Source organism: Lampris incognitus, chromosome 5, assembly GCF_029633865.1.
Source record: "Lampris incognitus isolate fLamInc1 chromosome 5, fLamInc1.hap2, whole genome shotgun sequence".
NCBI lineage: Eukaryota > Metazoa > Chordata > Actinopteri > Lampriformes > Lampridae > Lampris > Lampris incognitus.
The window spans coordinates 40,985,858-41,006,955 of record NC_079215.1 but is presented as its reverse complement, the minus strand read 5'-3'; the positions used below and the strand labels follow the sequence as shown (position 1 = coordinate 41,006,955).

Genomic DNA, 21,098 nt, shown 5'->3' with positions numbered 1-21,098 from the left:
TGAGATATCAGCATTCAAATCCCCAATGACATACACACTGGAATAAGTATTATCTTGAATAAAGGAATTGATGAATGCAAGCCTATTTAAATATTCATCCTCATTCTGCTGGCATTCATAGGGCATGTACACATTTAGGATAAAGAATTCCCTGTTTTGATCCATCTGTAAAAATATTTAAATAATTATAGTAGCTCTTCTTCAAATGCTCTTGAAGTTAATGTTCCTCTCTGTCCACTCTCCTCTTTCCTAATATTTGAAGATGTACTTTGGGTTGTGGAAATATCCATGGGGGAATGCTGCTAATAATAATAACAACCGCTGAACTGTGTTGTATAGTACACACTTTGTACAGTTTCACCTTCTTGGTAATGTCCCATCCAAAACCTTTACCAGAGAAAAAGTTGTGTACTCCCAACAGTTCTGCAGAACAGTTGATACTAAAGTTCAATTTCTTCCCCCCTGAATTCTTATCCAACATGTTGTTTCTTCTTCCTTTTTTATAAGCGATATATCGGCATATACCCGAAATGTTGCATTACCGCCCCCTACTGAAATGTAAGAACTTCACAACACTAATTATTTACCTTGTACACCCAAAGTGATCCCATCCACGACGCTGTCCATTCTATCACCCAGACCCAGTCTGAGTTGATGCAAATACTTCCCGCAGAGTGACATCTAGAGCTTCTCCTGATATGTCAAAGACATTCAGATATCTCCTGGCAGCGGCCAGCACAGTCTTGATTCTTTCCGACTTCCCCTTTATTTCAGCAGCGCAATTTATGACCATGACATTGAATGTCAAAAATCGTTTCTTGCCCATGCATGCAGATGTTCTGGTCAGCTCTATTCCTTTTCTGCTGCGGTTCTTTTTGCACGTCCACAATCTCAGTTCTCTCCCTTCTCTTAGCTGTTTCGGCGTACTACAATCCCATTTCTGCTCTCATCTTATTCACTTTATTTTACTTCATTCTTTTTGGACACTATGCTGATCCCGTATCACGATTTCCCTTGCAATGCAGGCACTTTGCTTGCGCTTTCTCCAGCTTACAATCTAAACGTGGCAGTTGTCCGCCTCACATCTCCCATATCTTCCGACTCCATAACATACTGCAGCAGTATGTCTATATTTTTGACAACAAAAACAAAAACATCCGAGAGGAGCTCTCTCATATGGCTTCGTCCCGTCACTCACATAATCAAGGCACTCTTTCCGGTTTTATGTCGTCCTTCTCCCTTTCTCGGAATCTGCAACATCACGAAATGCTGTCTGTACTGACAGTGGCACGCCATTTACCACTCCCGTCTTATTAGCTTTTAATCCGAGTGGGAAGGAAGTAACAGAGACATCTTCTAAATACCTTGATCTTATGGGCTATATCCCTCGGACGCTTTGAGATAAATTCAATAATAACAATCCCTCTTTTAGTTATCCTGATCGATCGCACATCTCCGAGTTTTTCCCCTACAAACTTTCCGACCTCATGTGGGTCCTTGAAAATCCCGTTTTCTCTTGTCACGACTTTCATCCCAACGAGATACGTTTCCTGTGTTCTCAGTGACTGACTAGCATCGCTTGAGAAATGTGATGTATTCTTCCCTTTTTTATTTTAAAATCCCCTCGTGTCCTAAATTTCAATTCCAATTTCGCTCTCCGACTCCGACGCCATTTCCGCCATGACCACCGTAGCCGCGCCCACATTTCAAAATAAGAGCTTCTTTAAAATACTCTCCTTTGTAAAGGGGTTATTATACTTTCACTCATACATGCCTTCTCTTCACATAACCAGTACTGCTGTATGGGAAATGGAAAATACATAGGCGGCCTATACAGCTTGTTCGTTTTTACTATCACACATAATTCCACAAGTGGAACGCATCGGCAACAACGACTAACGACAACTTTTACCAGTGCATATATTAAGGTCTTCCGGGGGTAAAGTTCATCAGAGATCGACTGTCCGCACATGTAAACTGAAAAACCTGCGGCGCATGAATCAGTTAAGGAGTGTTACTCAGTTTACAGAATGAAAGATACGCCGTTGTCTAACTGCGAGCGGGATTTCTTGCTCAAAGGAATCGCAGAGAAAAAGGTAGGGTAGTACCTGTGGTCTGAGATGTTATCTGTCAACCTTAATTCACTTCAGGTTTTGGAATCTTACGATTGTTTCAGGTCAAAGATCATTTACGTTGTTATCTTAACAGTAAGCTTACAATTACTTGTTTTCATTCTGCACAAAATAAAACAAACCCTCACATTAATCCTGTGCAAACAACAACGCCTCATAAAGTGCATTTCTATGTAGCTGTTTTGGAAAACTTTTTTTAATGAATGCAAGAGCAACTTTGAGGGTTTGCTGGATGATGTGTACAGACTTAGTTTTGTAAGTTCTAGCTCTTGAAGACCTGTTTATGCTGACGATCACGTTTATGCTCGTTAATTCTCACAGCGTTTGGATGGCCGGCAGACCTACGACTACAGACGCTTAAAGATAACGTTTGGGACGGACTATGGATGTTGCTTTGTTGATCTCGGAAATACCAGGTGAGCTCATATTCAGCTTTCAAGACTCGTACAACAAATATCTGAGAGAAAGAAGTGAACTTTTATCCCCTGGTTAATTTTAGTCCAAGCCTAACCGTAGAAATGAACCAACAGATTAGAGGTTTTAAAAATTTGCTGCTTGAAACTGAGCTGCACAATGTCACCATCATTAACAACAAAATGAATAGTAATCATGTTCTAAATAAGAATAACTTCTTGACTGCATCAAAAGGGTAACATTTTCAATAAACTTAAACTATCCTACGATTACCATTGTGCCATTCTATTACCCACATTTGTCATGACATGCATTTTGTATATGTTTTGTTATGCATTTTGCCTATTTCCGTCTGGCATACTGAAATGTGACATTGTCCGTCTACTTAGTTGAAACTCCCATCACTCCCCCTTGACGATCCAAGGCATTCTTACACTAAATGGCTGGCAGCCATACCAATATGTACCCTGGCTCTGCCAAATAACGGAAGCTACGCAGGTGTGGGCTTGGCTAGTACTTGGATGGGATGTGAATGTTATTGTCAATAAAGATGTAAAAAAAAAAAAAAAAAGTACTTGGATGGGACACTTCCTGTGAAAACTGAGTTTCTGCCGGAAGTGGTGTTGGTCGGTCAGTAGGGGGCAGTCTTCCCTCCGGCCCTAATAAAAACAACAAATATTAAATCCCAATGCCCTAGTGCAGTGACAGGGACACTGTGCTGTAGGAGATGCCGTCCTTTGGATGAGACGTTAAACCGAGGTCCTGACTCACCATGGTCATTAAAGATCCCATGGCACTTATCGTAAAGAGTAGGGGGTTCCCCGGTTCCTGGCAAAATTCCCAAGCTGACTCTCTCAATTTGGCCACCTAACCATCCCCCCATGTAATTGGCTCAATGATTCCTCCCTCTCTACCTCGAGCTGATGTGTGGCGAACATTCTGGTGCAAAATGGCTGCCGTGCATCACCCAGGTGGATGCTACACATTGGTGGTGGTTGAAGTGAGTTACCTCTTCAATATGAAGCGCTTTGGGTATCTAGAAAAGTGCTATATACGTAAATGTCATGATTATTATGATTATTATTATTAAATGCACTTGACTGGACACTGACATGTCATGGCCCTCCTGGCTATAATATGATTACTATTCAGTGTCTAGGATGCCAGTCAGAAACACACACATTTATCTGCTACTTGCTGGCTTCCTCATGCATTCCTTTAGATAAAAGCATCTGAAAAATGGAAAATGTTGACGTTGCTCGCTTCCTAAACAAGCTGTTCTGGTTTTGTTCAGGATTCTTGAGCTAACCTGTAAAATTGTATGCCTGCCAAAATCAAGAAAATCGTTGTCTTTTAAACCATCCACAATATAAGCAGTTCCACCCTCAAGACATATACATAAACCAGTTGAAACAAACAAAAACAGATACCAAAAGACATTATGCATGAATAAAATGGTGTCTGAATGTATCCTAGTTGATATTTTAGTTGGTAGTATTTGGGAAAAACATTTCATAGTGGTTTTTATTATCAATAAGATGCTAGAGTCATTGAAATATCTGTATGTTCCACTGCACAGGGTCATGGCCCAGGTATCTGGTGAGCTGATTGTCCCCAAAGAGAATCGTCCAAATGAAGGAATGATGTTCTTCAACTTGGAACTGTCACCCATGGCCTCACCCTCATTTGAGATGGGCAGGTGGGGAAAACTAGTGTTTGTCTTCACTTTGTTTACTGCTTATAGGCAGGACTGATAATGTTTCATTTTTCGCTGTCTGGTTGAATTGTCATACACCTATTTGATGTCTAATGTATAAGCATTAGCGAGGGTCTCTTAGGGAGGGTATATTTTCAGGGCTTGAGACTTATTTTATCCATCAGGAGCACTGGTGCTTTTTGCCAAAATGTTTTGGAGCACTGGCCTTAATTTAGTGGCGTCACTTAAAACAATCCATTTGTTGTTGGATGGACTGGGGGAGATGTGTCCCTGTGATTTGAGACCGCACCCACTCACATCTCAGTTGTGGCCACTGGCCAGCACATTCTCTCCTCGGATCAAATTTCTATCCATCCATCCATCCATTCATTATCCAAACCGCTTATCCTGCTCTCAGGGTCGCTGGACCCTATCCTAGCAGTCATTGGGCAACAGGTGGGGAGACACCCTGGACAGGCTGCCAGGCCATCGCAGGGCCAACACACACACACACACACACACACACACACACACACACACACACACACACACATCCACACCTAGGGACAATTTAGTATGACCAATTCACCTGACCTACATGTCTTTGGACTGTGGGAGGAAACCCATGCAGACATGGGGAGAACATGCAAACTCCACACAGAGGATGACCTGGGACGACCCCCAAAGTTGGACTACCCCAGGGCTCGAACCCAGGACCTTCTTGCTGTGAGGCGACGGCACTAACCACCGTGCAACCATGCTGCCCCAAATTTCCATCCATTCGATGCAATAGTATCCTCAGTTAGGTGCTTTTACATTACGAAGGGGTTAAGGCCAGAATGGGCAGCAGAGTGAACATTTCAGTTGTTACACAGCAGTACAGAGACACTTTTCTACATGTTTTTTCAACAGTATGACACTTTGTCAGAAATTATAAAATGATACCATGGATGAAGATGTTTACAAATGGGGGGAAAAAATTATATAAAGTTTAGTTACTCTTTAAAGAGTAACTAAATGACCAGCGCACCTATCAGCATTGACAGACAGATAGACAGGCAGACAGACAGAGCCAGCACTAACAATTGTCATTAGTACTGTCAATGCTGGTTCTCTGGTACACCTCCATCCAACAGATCCATTATTAATGTTATCTGCAGCTGTGTTTATCTTGTTATGCTAACGTCACAGAGTACCAAGAGTACCATTGTGTCTGTAGGGACACCTGACCAAGCCGGAGGTAACACAGGAATTCGAACCGGGATCACCGTGTTGGTAGGCAGTGGAATAGACCGCTATACTACCCGGGTGCCCCCTCAGTGTGTACTTTTGTGACTGTGCCCTAGCATACAGACGTCAGTTTGCAGGAGAAATTGTCCCTGCATGCATTGTGCTTCATGTTTAAACTTTTGGCTGAGCCTTGTGTTGACTCCTCTCTGTTTCTTTGCCTGTCTCTCTCTCAGTGGTAATGAGCAATTTAGAAATGAACATGATGGGGGGGGGGGCATTTGCAAGTCTCACTGATGCCCCTAGTTATAAATTTCAGTTGCACAGTTACAAAATACAATTAAATGGTCGCACTTTGGAGCCCTGAATTTTTATTCTGTTACACATTTCTGGTTATTTGTTTCAGTAATGGAGCCAAGCAATATAATCAGAGCACAAACTGGCAGATTAGGATTGGGAGCTCTGCTTTAGTCTTTGACATGTGGCTTTGTGCAGCAATTTAGCAGAGAAGGCAATGATGCAGTGTGGATGTGGGTGTTCTCTCTCCACAGGCAGTCTGATCTATTAGTGACATTAAACAGGCAGCTGGAGAGATGCTTGAGAAACTCCAGATGCATGGATACTGAATCCCTATGTGTGATTTCCGGAGAAAAGGTACACAGAATGCACAGCTCAGACCCATTTAATTGTTAGATGTTCGAATTAACCTCTTCTCGCCAGTTGTAATTGTAGCCATGGTGTTGAGGATTTGTGTGTGTGCATGGTGTGCGTCTCTATTTGTGTTTATGTCCAGGTGTGGCAGATCAGAGTGGACGTTCATATCTTAAATCATGATGGAAATCTGATGGATGCTGCCAGCATAGCCGCCATTACCGCTCTTTGCCACTTCAGACGTCCCGACGTCAGTATTGAAGGAGGAGAAGTGACCGTGGTGAGCAAGCGAGCGGCTCATATTTCCCTGAAACTATCTAGGGATGCATTTTGCTCTAAGTGCAGAACTCATTTATCTTTTAAATTTCATGATATTAGATTTCAAGTTGATAGAACTGATAGTAGCTCAAAAGAATATTCCTGGCACATCGCCGATGATCCCTTATTAATAAACACTGTATTTTTTTTCTTCTAATGGTATTAACGACCAAGGCCGTCATTTTGACAGTTTGGGATTTTCCAAGTTTAAGAACTTTGTGAAAAAAAAGATACCGACCTGCCGCTCCCTGAATGCTCCTAAAATGAGTTTTAGATCAGTTGCACAAAAAAAAGTTATAAGATATAAAATGACCATGAGCTGTCAAAAAGACGGCTTGTAATTTGCGCGTCATGTCACTATTTATGACATGTGTTGGTCGCATCATTTCCTTTGCGAAGTTCATTGCTCTGTCCTAGAAACACACTAGCATTCTCCAGTGCAGAGTAATAGTCTAAACTATCTCCAACATGTCTGGGTACAGACGCTATTACAGATGCACCATGACTACCACCAAGGTGTTGCAGTATTTACAGGCATTGGTCAGCGGCCATGTTTAATATTTATTTTCAGTTCTTTTTTTACATTTCACGTTTTATAGGCCTTGTTACGTTTGTTAGATTAGCAGTATGTGTTTTCCGTTTTGTTTTTCATATTACCTGAAAAACAAAACGGAAAACACATATTGCTAATCTAACAAACATAACGAAACCTAGACTGGTCTCCATACACCCCAGCATCATGTGAAGTGCAAAATATAGCCTCTCCATGATGAATGACCGTCTGTGCGTGGTGAAGAGCCAACACCCTCCTCGCGGTAATCCTGTTAACGTTGTCAGGAGACAACAGAGCAGAACACGGTGGATCTAGAGAGTAAACCTCGATAATAAATCCTGCTATTCCTATGGGTAGCAGTAGTCCTAGGTGCATTCATCGATAGACTGATGCTATGGACCGGGGGACATTGTGGCTTTTCAGATGATCAATGTGTCTTGATAATGGAAAGGCACAAAATCTCCACTTAGCGGAGAACCATAGAACTGCATGTGGAGTAGCGCTCCATGCTTAAACAACCATGCGCAACCGAAACCCTTTGGGGCGTCCTGATGGACGACCTAGATGAGGAGGTGGTTCAGGTAATATTTTCACTTTTTTAATTTTGCTATTCAAGTTGGACCATGTCTCGCTGAAGTTTAAATTGTTTAGAAATAGTATTCGTCTTCTTCTTTCGGCTCGTTCCGTTTCCCAGGGGTCACCACAGTGGATTTGATAGTTTCCATCAGTACCCTGTGAGGGCACAGCACCGATGGCGGTCTTGTCAATCCGCATAATGATTTGGCAAAATTTTATGAGAAATAATTTTATAATTGTTAAAATGTTAATTTTGGTGTTAGTCATTTCCTAACAGACATACTAACATATGTAATGCATTAATATCTCAATTAGGTATTTATCTTGGCAGAATATAGAGTTTAAAAACCAGCAATCATTTTGACAGCCCATGGTCGTTTTAGGTAGGAGGGAAATCCCAGTCGTTCTAGTGTTAATTTCATATCTTTTCATTACCATATCCACACACTTACTGCTTCTGTTGGACCATGGTTGAAGTGTTATTGCCTTTGCAGAATGTTTTTTTGTAACGGACTTATAACTTTAACCCTGGTTATAACAGTGCGTGTGTTCCTGTGCACCCCTCAGTACCATCCTGAAGAAGAAAGAGACCCTATTCCCCTGAATATCGTACACATGCCGATCTGTGTCAGCTTCTCTTTCTTCCAACAGGGGTAAGACCAAAGTGAAACGACTGTGTTCTTCAGAAGGAGCTTATTAAAAAAGTATAATGAATACACATCATTTTGTCTCATTGCCATTAGGGCTGTTTAACTTGTGATTAAATGTCATTCAAATCTACTACTACTACTAATAATAATACTGTTAAATAATTGCATTTAACAAACATATTGCCTGTTTTTGTTAATTTTATGCCCCTGTTACAATTTAAGCCCAATAATGGCATAATAATACACATACACCTTATGAAGAGCCATTTATTGACATTAAACATTGGAACATATAAATAAATTGATTTTTTTTTTGCATTTTAGGCTTTATAGACACTTCAGTAGACAAAGCCTATTACTGAACTAGGTGAAAAAATTACAAATTGCCCCCTCCAAGTTATTTGGCTCTCCTTTTTTATCTGTCTTAAAACCAAAATGTGTCCGCAGCGGTACTGTTGTATTTGGGTTTTTACTACAACTAGGCCTAAATCCATGTTGTTCATTTCAACCGCTGCTCATCTTTTGGTGACAGAACTGTCAATTAAATTTCAGATAGTTTTAAATAATGTCTCACTCCTCGCTCTAGATAAAAATTAATTTTAAATTACTGTGGCAGACTGAACAAGTTAATTAGATGGCATGCATAAAATAAATGTTCCTCAGGGAAGTTGTTTGGGCCCATTGCTCTACTCTATTTTTACCAATGATATGCCACTTGTTTTGAATAATGCTAGCTTAGCTATTTTTGCTGATGATTCCACAGTGTATATGTCATCAAACAGTGTGGATGAGTTAAATGTTCTATTGGAAAATGATATGAAATTAATTTTGGACTGGGTAACCAAAAACAATCTAGTTTTGAATGTATCAAAGACGAAATGTATTGTTTTTGGCTCAAACCATGCATTAAGATGTCAGAACCAATTAAGCATATCTATCAAGGGCAGCTGCATAGAACAAGTTACTGAGGCTAAACTTCTAGGAGTCATTCTTGATGAACAACTATCGTGGCAGAATCACATAGACAAAATAATTGGAAAAATGGGGAGAGGAATATCTATGATAATAAGATACTCTTTCCTTACACCAACTACCATCTTACAGATTATACAAACCTTGGTTTTGTCACACCTTGACTACTGCCCAGCAATCTGATCAAGTGTAGCAAAACAGGAGCTAAACAAGCTTCAGATAGTGCAGAATAGAGCAGCACGTCTTGCACTCAGGTGTTCAATGAGAAAAGGTATAGACCAAATGCACCGTGATCTTGCCTGGTTGAAAGTAGAAGACAGATTAACATGCAATCTTCTAACGTTATTCAGGAATATAGTTGTGTCAAAACAACCCTACTGCCTGTACTCAAGAATAACTTTTTCCCCAGGACAGAGATGAACATGGAACAAGACAAGTTAGCAGGGGTCATGTTACAAATGTAATGAAAAGAACTGCTATGTATAGGGCCATTTCACAATGGAATAGGTTGCCATAGGTTATTACTCAAGCAACAAGTAAAGAAAGTTTTAAAAAGCAACTTAAGAGGTTATTTTTGGGTACAGACATACACACTGTCTAAAATATCTAATACATAAATTTTATATTTTTATTCTGAAATATGTAGCTCAAAGCAGTTGGTAGAAGTAATCTGTGATCGATGCTACTTTAAGGGTGTGTGTGGAGGGGGTTATATGTTTTGCTTCTCTAATAATGCTGGTTTAATTGAGGGGTGGGATGGGGTGGGGGATGAATTTAATTTAATGATGCAATTATGTTTATGTATGTATGCATGCATGTGAAAGCATATGAACACATGGATGGTGTTGTAGGATGTTTTTAATGTGGACCCCAGGAAGAGTAGCTGTTGCCTTGCGTAACATCTAATGGGGATCTAAATAAACAAACATAAACTTGGATGGAAACATGGCTTTATGTTTCCCTGTTGCATCATAATAATGATAACGATATTATATGTTATGATATAATATAATTAATGATATAATTATAATTATGATATATATTATATAATAATAATGATGTAACAAATTTTGAAAATAAATTCAAGCATCCTTCTTCATTGGTCTGTTTTGAACCACTTTTTCATTACAACTGGCAGGCCTGCACAATAGTTTTAGTAAAGTTTGGGTTCTCCGACACATGATAATGATATTGAACGAGAGCTTAACAGTCATGCAACAAGTAGGAGATTGAAACACGTTTGTCAAATAAATAATGATGTAGCAAATATTGCGTGACAGATCAGCTTTTACATTTCACAGCAATTTTAAACTGGGATTAAACAAATGTAAATTAAGCAGCAAAGGACTGTCTGTCAATCTGCAGAATCACTTTACCAAGTGCTATCCAACTCACTGCTGCACCCATAGGAGAGATGCTCCCCTCTACATGAGGCCTCATACTTAAATCCCTTTTGAGTATGATTATGAAATGATGATGAAATCTAACGGTTATGGAAAATGATCGCTATCAGCTCAAGTAATCGCGATCAGATAATTATGTAATAATAATTGCAACAGGCCAAGTTGCTATTGGTACAGAGAAACGTCTATCCCCTACACAGGGAAACAGCAGAATTTTCCTTGCAAATGCAAACACATAATACAAAATAAACAAGAGGTTCTTGAAAATTCTTGAGTGGCACAGTAGCTCAGCATTAGAGCATTAGATCTCTGAATGCAAAGACTCCTTTTTCCAATTTCAGCAGATGTAGAAACAAACAAACAAAAACAAAAAAAACCAGTACCAGATGTGCAATAACATCATTTGGCGTCCACATCTATGGTGCTCACCCTGATTAAATTGAACCTTCATCCATGAGTTCCCTCTTCATGTGCCCTTCAGCAAGGCATTGGATACCAACAGTTGCTCAATGGGACAGCCACACTGTATTCACCAGTCAGTTTTGACATTTTCCAAGTATGTGTGTCTCCCACTTGGAATATGTCAAAACTCACTGGTGAATACTGGGTATTGGCACTTGCATATCACTTTTCTGATGTATACATTAAATATCTGGTCACTTATTTCAGCCCACTCAACCCTTGCTCATTTATCCCGACACTGAGACTCCATTCTGCCTTCTACTGAAGATACAGCAATGTTGTCATTCTCTTCATACCCCTCTTTAACTCCTCCCTTTGACCCACCTTCTCTCCTCTCCTCTCTTACTGCATTAATCTCCCCTTTGGCCCAAATATTTATTTTCCATCCATCCATCAACACTCTCCCTCTAAGTTATCTTCGTTATTTAACCAGTTGACTGACAAGCAACAAGGGCCAATGTCCTTGATGCAATTATTAATAACCCCATGAGACACACTGTACCTGTGTTTGCGTAGCTGAAGTTAACTTTCCAACCCCCCATCCCCATCCAGGACCTACCTGCTCGTCGACCCATGTGAGCGAGAGGAGCGTGTGATGGACGGCCTACTGATGATCGCCATGAACAAACACAGAGAGATCTGCTCTATCCAGTCCAGCGGGGGCATCATGTTGCTCAAAGAACAGGTGGAAAGACACTGACTGCTCTGCAACTGTTTCACTGTCTTTGCTGTCTCTCTCTCGCTCTCTCTCTCTCATGGGAGCTATACATCATACATCATTTCTAATTACATGTAGTTGACAGTGAATTCCACTTGAGATTTCGATAAGATGGTGACCACTTTGCAGATGTAGGTATGAAACCCGGGTGGTATAGAATGTTGTCTCTGACCATCTCGTAATTTGTCTGATGTGTGCTGTCAAGCTCATATCGAAATGCATGATGTACAACACTTATTCTCAAGGGAGCATTTTTTTTTTATCCTCCCCCCTTTTTTTTCTCTCCCCAATTGTACTTGGCCAATCACCCTGCTCTCTGAGCCATCCCGGTCGCTGCTCCACCCCCTCTGCCGATCTGGGGAGGGCTGCAGACTACCATGTCTCCTCCGATACATGTGAGTCGCCAGCCGCTTCTTTTCAACTGGCAGTGAGGAGTTTCACCAGGGGGACGTAGTGTGTGGGAGGATCACACTATTCCCCCAGTTCCCCCCTCCACCCTGAACAGGTGCCCCGACCGGCCTGAGGAGGTGTTAGTGCAGCGACCAAGACACATACCCACATCCGGCTTCCCACCCACAGACATGGCCAGTTGCGTCTGTAGGGATGCCCGACCAAGCCAGAGATAACAGAGGGATTTGAACCGGCGATCCCCATGTTGGTAGGCAAAATTACACAAACTTTTTTTTGTGGCTTAACAGGTTCTGCGATGCACTAAGATTGCCAGCCTCAAAGTTTCTGAGATCACAGAGCTTATCAGCACAGCCCTTGAGAATGACAAGAATTCCAGGTACGTCCTTGCATCTTAGCATCATTCTTCATGCGTGATTCATTGAAGCAGAGATGCTGTAAAGTCATATTTTAAAGTGTAAATCATGTCTTTAGGAAAAAATAATCATCAGTGACAGTCAGCGGTAGCTTGGCTTTTTGTTGACCAATCTGTAATTCTGTTTCCACAGGAAAGAGGGTGGTAGTTGTGGTTTTGCAGAGTCTTTGCCCCAGGAGCGAATCACAGCCTTGAAAATGGACATAACTCCTGTAGAGATGACGGATGTCAGAGAACGAGCCAATGACATCGTCCAGAGTGTTGAGGCCCCACCCCAAACGTATCCAGAACTCAACATGGACTTTTGCCATGCACAAAAAAAAAGTAATGTCACACATAAAAAATGGTGCACCATTCAGCACACAGCAACATAAAGATACAGCAGTTTGCAGTGTGAAATGCATGTGAATCTATTTAGTGCAGATACCAAAACACAGTTACACAAAATACCTGCAAATGTGAAAGACTATTAAATTAAGTGCACTCAGGCAGGCCTACCATATTCTATTTGGACAGCTCCAAAAAAACAAGATAATATTGGTATTGTTCACTCACTTGGTCTTTCGGCCTGTATGTGGGGGATATGTTGTTCCCCCTCTCCATTTACTTCTTGTTGTATGTATTATTGAAACCTTAACCAGTGTATGGCAGGGTGCCATCTCCTGTGCTTCCCACGCCCGGCATCGGGCAGGTGGGTGAGGACCTTGAAAATGCCTGGGGACTGTTGGAGGATGAGGAGAGTGAGGAAGAAGGGCAGATGGACTCATCAGAGGAAGAAGTGAAAGTGATGGAGGAGGAGGATGGAAGTAGGAAAGACAAACAGAAGGGTAAATGAAGATAAATGAAAAAAAAAGTCATACATTTGAAGAACGTGGTATTTGTTTTTCTTTTTAGATTGAATAAATATGCATGCAGGCACATGAGTGTTATGTTATATTGATTTCTTGCGTCATTTGTCTTGCTTTACAGGAGACGTGTTGGTAATATCAGACAGTGAGGAAGAGGAAGTGGTTATACTTAATCCAGAAAATCCAAAGGCAGCTACCGAGTAAGGGCTTCCAGAAGATGGATTGTACACCCAGCAGCAGCAGCAAAGTACCTACGAAAATAACAAATGCATCCTTCATAAAGTTTTTGTTACAAAATCGTGTGTGTGTGTGTGTATGTATATATATAATTTTTTTTAAAAATTTTGTGTGTGAATGTCTGTTTTCTCAGATGCTCAGAATCCAGTTCCCATCAACAGGAGGCAGTAACGTCCAAGAAAAAGAAATCAAAGAAGAAATGAGGATGAAAAATGGATTACCTGAGGATTGTCGGCCCACTGTAATTCAATGAAATTAATAAAGAGTCAATTTGAACAATACTAAGGCCCTTTTATCACAGTTCCCAGAAACTGTGGTGGGTTTTACAGAGGGGGCAGACTGGATAAAAGAAAAGTCATTGCAAGATAGCTCAAGTTTTGAACATTTCTCTTTGTGTAAAAAAGTATTTGACATGTGTTCTGTATTTAGTTTTTTTTTTTTTTTACATAAAATGTCAGTAGCATTTTCATGAAAACGGCTCTCAATAAAGGTTCCATTTTATTGTTTAGATTACTGTTGGAGAATGAACTGTCAAGGGGGTTACTATTTGGGGTAAGTTGGAAGTTCTGTTCAACTTGAATATTCAGTGGGAAAACTTGAAGGGATAGTTTGGTTTCCAGGATTTTTACAACATGTCCATCTCAGAGCCTTTGAAGGAGGCTGTGGTTCTACTCGGCATTCAGACAAGCTGGTGGATCCTCAAGTCTGTGTGTGCAGTTGGAGCTAGAAGGTATGCTGAATGGTGAGTTTAGTTTAGCTTAACCCAGTTCCTTGATGTCTTATCGAGATCATTAGCAACTCCGCCCAAAAGAAGCGAAATACACCTTCTCCAAAGTCGAATATTAGTGGTTTTTATTCGTTAGCTTGGGTTTAACAATTTTCTCAACCAACGTGTTCGCTAGTACATGCAAAATCTTAAAACTTACATTATAGATTTAAGCTGTTAACATAAACGCATACATGTGATCTATGGCGAAAAATGACGGGGAAACAAAGATAGATATACTTATGGAAAAAACAGCTCAAAACTATTTGTATTTTGTGTGTAAAAACGTTGGTTGAGAAGATTTGTCAGTGCTAGGCTAATGAGTAGAAAGTACTATCTATCAATTTCGGAGATCTATTTCCCCGCTATGGAGAGAAGCTGCTGACCTCGTCATTCAATGTATATTTTCTAACTACACGCACAGCGGGAAAAAAAGTTTATTTCTTACACTAACTATATTTTAAAAACAAAGCAAACCAGCCTATCCCCTTAACAGGCAGGTCTAGTATAGTTTGAGGTTGATGTCCAATAGCTTAGTAAGTAGTTCATAGAGATAAAACACTGTTTTGTCTATAATTTGACTCGGAGATGTAGATCGGACAATACATTGAAGCTAAGAGGTGAAGAAAACATAGGTTCCACCGAGATTTGAACTCGGATCGCTGGATTCAGAGTCCAGAGTGCTAACCATTACACCATGGAACCATTCCGTCAGACCGAACAGAAATTACTTGCTTTATCAGATGAAACGCACGAAAGAGTAACTCGGTAGTATGTTTATGGGAATAAAAGTAGTGACGTCTTGAAAAGCGCTGCCTTACCACACACAAATAGCCTACTCGAGAGAGAAACAATAGCAGTTAATGAACGCCATGAAAAATAACTGGCCAGTACGGGGATCGAACCCGCGACCTTGGCGTTATTAGCACCACGCTCTAACCAACTGAGCTAACCGGCCGCTTGAGACATCTGTCTAACACATATAGATTCATATCAATAATATTCAAATTCACGTTTTATCCAGCGTTGAATTCTTTTTCCAAAGATAAGCGATGTCTAGTTATAAGGTGTACTTGTAGAAAAGTATACCTGTAATATTTTGACGTGGGAATCAATAAATCAGACGGAGACTGGGATTTTTACTGTGCAACATTTTCCGTTGTCACTTACGCTGCTACAAGACTGAAGAGTATTTCTGAAGGAAAAGTATGCCGGAGGTGAAGAGTTTCAGACAGTGATGAGTATGAAGCTGGAAATCGAAGGTGTGATGGATGAATGTTATCAGCGCATATGCCCTGCAAGCTGGGTGTGAGATGGAAGAGGAAGAATTCTGGAGTAAGTTGGATGAAGTGGTGGAGAGTGTACCCAAGGAGGAGAGTGGTGTTTGGAGCAGACTGCAGTAAGCATGTTGGTGAAGGAAACAGAGGTGATAAGGGGGAGGGGGTAGGTATGGTGTCAAGGAAAGGAATGTGGAAGGACAGATGGTGGTGGATTTTATGAAAAATATGGAAATGGCAGTGGTGAATACATATTTCCAAGAAGAGGGAGGAACACAGGGTGTTCAGAGTGGAGGAAGGTACACACAAGTGGAGTATATCTTATGCATGAGGCGTGATCTGAAAGGGATTGGAGACTACAAGGTGGTGACGAGGGAGAATGTAACTAGGCATCATCAGATGGTGGTCTGTAGGATGACTTTGGAGATCAAGAAGAGCAAGAGAGTGAAGGCAGAGCCAAGGATCAAATGGGGGGAGTTGAAGAAGGAAGACTGTTGTATGGAGTGCAGGGAGGAGTTAAGACAGGTCATAATGACGAGTTTCCAAATGGCTGGGTAACTACTGCAGAAATAGTGAGGGAGACAGCTAGGAATGTACTTCATGTGTCACCTGGACAGAGGAAGGAAGACAAGGAAACTTGGTGGTGGAATGAGTAAGTACAGGAAAGTATACAGAGGAAGAGGTCAGCAAAGAAGAAGTGGGATAGTCAGAGAGATGAATTAAGTAGACAGGAGTACCAGGAGATGTGACATAAAGCAAAGAGAAGTGGTGAAAGTAAAGGAAAAGGCGTATGGTGCGTTGTATGAGAGGTTGGACACTAAGGAAGGAGAAAGGGACTTGTATAGACAGAGGGACCGAGCTGGGAAGGATGTGCAGCAGGTTAGGGTGATATAAGATAGGGATGGAAATGTGCTGACAAGCAAGGAGAGTGTGTTGAGAAGGTTGAAGGGGTACTTTGAGGGGCTGGTGAATGAAGAAAATGAGAGCGAGAGAAGAGTGGATGATGTGGGGATAGTGAATGAGGAAGTGTGGTGGATTAGCAAGGAGGAAGTGAGGACAGCTATGAAGAGGATGAAGAGTGGAAAGGTGGTTGGTCCAGATGACATACCTGTGAAGACATGGAGATGTTTAGGAGAGATGGCAGTGGAATTTTCAACTAGGTTTTTTAACACAATTTTGGAAAGTGAGACAATGCCTGAGGAGTGGAGAAGAAGCATACGATTTTAAAGAATAAGGGTGATGTGCAGAGCTGTAGTAACTACAGAGGTATACAGTTGTTCAGCCACAGCATGTATATATGGGAAACAGTAGTGGAAGCAAGGTTAAGAGGAGAGGTAATGATTAGCGAGTAGCAGTATGGTTTCATGCCACGAAAGAGCACTACAGATGTGATGTTTGCTTTGAGAATGTTGATGGAGAAGTATAGAGAAGATCAGAATAAGTTACATAGTGTCTTTGTGGATTTAGAGAAAGCATATGACAGGCTGCCAAGAGAGGAGGAGTGGTACTGTACGAGGAAGTCGGGAATGGCAGAAGAGTATGTAGGAGTGGTACAGGATATGTATGAGGGCAGTATGGCAGTGGTGGGATGTGCAGAAGGAATGACAGATGGGTTGAAGGTGGAGGTGGGATTACATCAACGATCAGCTCTGAGCCCTTTCTTATTTACTATGATGATAGATAAGTTGACGGGCGTGATCAGGCAGGTGTTTCTCCGTGGGCTATGATGCTCACGGATGACATTGTGATCTGTAGTGGGAGTAGGGAGCAGGTTGAGGAGAGCCTGGAGAGGTGGAGGTATGCACTGTCAAGTCAGTAGGAGCAAGACGGACTACATATGCTTGAATGACAGTGAGGACAGCGGAATGAGGAGGATGCAAGGAGTAGAGGTGACGAAGGTGGATGAGTTTAAATACTTGGGGTCGACTGTTCAAAGTAACGGGAAGTGTGGAAAAGAGGTGAAGAGTGGAGGCAGGGTGGGGTGGGTGGAGAAGAGTGTCAGGAGTGATCTGTGACAAAAGGATACCAGCAAGAGTTAAAGGGAAGTGTTTTATGCATGCTCAATAATCCAGGTAAGAAAATCAAATAAGTACTAAACTGATATATATATCAGTTCATCTGGATACAACGTTTATTGACAGATACGTTTCATCACTCAACTAAGTGACCTCTTCAGTCAAAACTGAAGAAGTCACTCAAATCATACTCAAATGACTAACTTAGAGGCCTGCTTGGCTACTGTGAAAAATTGATGTCACTTAACTTTCTGCTTTTCAATTCGGATAAAAGCGAGATGCTGGTCATTGGCTCTGCTAGACACAGACACCAACTTCATCAAGTAACGATAACAATCGACAACTCTCTGGTTTCACAAAGTGTGGCAGCCAAAAATCTTGGTGTTACATTTGATCCCAGCCTTTCCTTTGATAAGCACATTAAAGAAATCACCAAGACTGCCTTTTTTCACTTATGTAACAGAAAACATTCGGACTTTTCTCTCCATGGCTGACGCAGAGACTCTAATATATGCATTTGTTTCCCCCAGACTTGATTACTGTAATGTTCTGTTCTCAGGTCTGCCACATTCTAGTACTAAAAGTCTTCGGATGGTTCAGAATGCTGCTGCTAGAATCCTAACTAAATCTAGGAAATTTGATCATATTACACCAATTCTTGCCTCCATTCATTGGCTACCTATCCATGTTAGATCAGAATACAAGGTGCTTCTGCTGACTTATAAAATCCTAAATGGGCTTGCCCATCCTATCTGTCTGATCTCCTTAAACCTTACATTCCATCTCGAGCTCTTCGCTCTCAAAATACAGGGTTCCTGTGTGTACCCAAAGTTAAAGAGAAGTCAGCTGGTGGCAGGGCCTTTTCCTATCAGGCTCCGTTCTTGTGGAATAACCTGCCTGCTGCCATCAGACAATCAGAGTCTGTTGAGTCCTTTAGACCCAAACTTAAAACTCATCTTTTTGCCTTAGCTTACAATTAGATGCCTTTGAGTGCTTCATAACCTGTACTGCATGGTGGGTCAGTTCTCTGTCTCAATAAATTTACCAACCGCTGTTCTGCCGACAAGATTATAGCATATAGATTATGACTGACTATTGAAAACTGTTCTCTTCTTTCACATGTCTTTTCTCTCTCTCTGAATGATGTCTTCTTCTTTCTCATTTTCTATGCGTGAATGGTGTCATGTGAGTCTTCCTTGTGTGCACGTGCAGTCGGTTCTCCTCCCAGGTCTCCGTCCTGATGGTGGTCACCACTTGGACGCTGCCTGCCATTCCCCTCATCACATTTGCTTTTTATAGATCAAATTTTTTTTCTTTTTTACATGGTGATGCTGGTCGCATGGCTTGGGTCCTGGACTGTTCCGCTGGCGTCTGGACACTGCTTGGCATCCTGTGCATCATATTCTTCACAAATTTTACAAGTCCATTCTGTTTATCTTCTTTCAATGTTGTATTGTGTAAATTGTGTAAACACAACATCCATTGCACGTTTCCTGTCTTGGGAGAGAGATCCCTAATCTGTTGCTTTCCCTAAGGTGTCTTCCTATTTTTTCTCCTTGTTAAAGGTTTTTTTTTTTTTTAGGGAGTTGTTCCTTATCCATTGAGAGGGTCTAAGGACAGGATGCTGTGTTGCTGTTAAGCCCACTGAGGCAAATTTGTAATTGTGATATTGGGCTATAGAAATAAAAATGACTCGACTAAACTAAGCTGTCTGCAGGTATCCGCACCCCTTATAAACAATACAGTACAATGCAATTGCATAATGACCGAAACCAACGAGCAGTTTCATATGCAAATATGGGTGTGACAATTAATTAGAGCTTCAAAGGCCATGTGTATTACTCAGAGGACTAGGGAATGTTGCAATCACAGCATTGTAAGATGGCGATGTTAACCAAGAACAAACCATATGCTATAGAATTGTGTCTGCACCACAAGGCAACACAACACAACTAACCTGTTCAACCACCTGAAAAAACAGCACAAACTGCAGTATGACGAATGCATGAAGGCCAAGAAGAATGTCAGTAATGTTACCTCACTAAGTCCCCGTCCTTGTCCAACGTCAACTCAGACATCCATAACAGCGACCCTGTACAGCACACCACTGTATCAAACTCCCAAAGACAGACTGAAATAACCAATGCAATTGCATTCCACTTGGCCAGTTTTACTTATATTTTGCTTCTCGGAGATGCACTGAATTCAGGTGATTAATAACGTTATTTTAACTCTTATTTTGATGCAAAGATGTGTTAATTAGCAGGAACAACATGAAAGTGAAAGCAGTGCTCTGTTGATTTAATTTTGGGTAAAAAGTTTTGGTATAATTTTATTAATATTTTGCTTCCAGAAGAGGCACTGAATTTAGGTGAATAAGGACCTGTCTTATTTTGATGCAAAGAGTTGTACATTAGCAGGACTTGTGGTTTATACTGATGAGCAGACTGGCGGGTAGTCCTTTTTATGAACTTTATTCAGGAACAAAGAACCAGAACCGTGCATATGTATCCTAACCGACTTCAGTTCTACTTATGTACATCCGCCTGAGAGCACGCCTACTGGCCTCTCGTCATATTACCTATAGTATAAGCTCACCACCGTATTACTCCATGTATATGTTCAAACCCATATACTATGTTCCCCTTTTTCCACAGAAAAAAAAAAAAAACAATCACATTATAGACTTGTTTGTTTCACTATCTATCAGTTTGGCGATATATCAATATGGAGATATAACACTGTCTACAAGACTACTATGAACTGTTTAAAGGTCTGCCTTTGAATGTTTACTATATCTATTGTTGACATCGGTACAGTGTTACATTCTTCATACATTCATTGTTCATACTAGACATTCATTACATTTTCTTTTTTTTTCTTTTCTTAAGAACTCTGTACACTCCTTGTACCCAGTCATAGAGCTACAAGGCTGGATGTCGAGAGAGAACGCCGAGCCTTTCCTAAGAAAACAAATATCAAGTGCCATGTCTCTTTCTGGTCTTGATTTAACCAGTGGCATTGTTGTTAATAAGTGTCCTTAATCTCCAAATACTGCTTCTGCTACACTACCAGTGGTGTCTGTCATGATGATTTTGTGAGTATTTTGCACAAATAAGCTTTAATTTAAAGACAAGGCCCTTATTCATATGAGACACTATGAATAATACCTTGGCCTGATTGTGTACAGATGTTCAATGTTAGTAAGCCTAAGAACATGTAGCGTGATTAAAAATGTGCTTTTGACCTTAGAGCTGGGTTGGGTCAGGGTACAATCACACACATTTTAAGGAAAATTATGTTTTGGTTTGGAAATTGTGTTTTATTCCAATAACAATGCACTTCTCCCTCGAACCTGAA

General features: G+C 41.0%; 1 protein-coding gene and 2 non-coding genes across 5 annotated transcripts; 1 reads left to right on the top strand and 2 right to left on the bottom strand.

Moving 5' to 3' along the window:
• The first annotated feature begins 1,956 nt into the window (after window positions 1–1,956).
• exosc9 (exosome component 9) lies at window positions 1,957–14,165 on the top strand. Of its 3 annotated transcripts, none has more exons than XM_056280672.1 (12): window positions 1,957–2,096; window positions 2,454–2,548; window positions 4,126–4,245; window positions 6,021–6,123; window positions 6,263–6,397; window positions 8,135–8,220; window positions 11,607–11,739; window positions 12,471–12,559; window positions 12,729–12,875; window positions 13,247–13,422; window positions 13,565–13,643; window positions 13,814–14,165. In XM_056280672.1, exons 1-12 carry the CDS (start codon window positions 2,031–2,033, stop codon window positions 13,881–13,883), a joined length of 1,299 nt encoding a protein of 432 aa, XP_056136647.1. In that variant the 5' UTR covers window positions 1,957–2,030; the 3' UTR covers window positions 13,884–14,165. The 3 variants fall into 3 exon arrangements, with proteins under 3 accessions (XP_056136647.1, XP_056136646.1, XP_056136648.1); XM_056280671.1 differs by having other exon boundaries at window positions 6,263–6,400; XM_056280673.1 differs by having other exon boundaries at window positions 6,263–6,400; window positions 13,565–13,690.
• Window positions 14,166–15,079: 914 nt separating this feature from the next.
• On the bottom strand, window positions 15,080–15,151 carry trnaq-cug (transfer RNA glutamine (anticodon CUG)). The gene has a single exon. It is a non-coding gene; the product is annotated as a tRNA-Gln (tRNA).
• A 179-nt stretch (window positions 15,152–15,330) lies between these two features.
• On the bottom strand, window positions 15,331–15,404 carry trnai-aau (transfer RNA isoleucine (anticodon AAU)). The gene has a single exon. It is a non-coding gene; the product is annotated as a tRNA-Ile (tRNA).
• Between the last annotated feature and the right edge of the window lie 5,694 nt (window positions 15,405–21,098).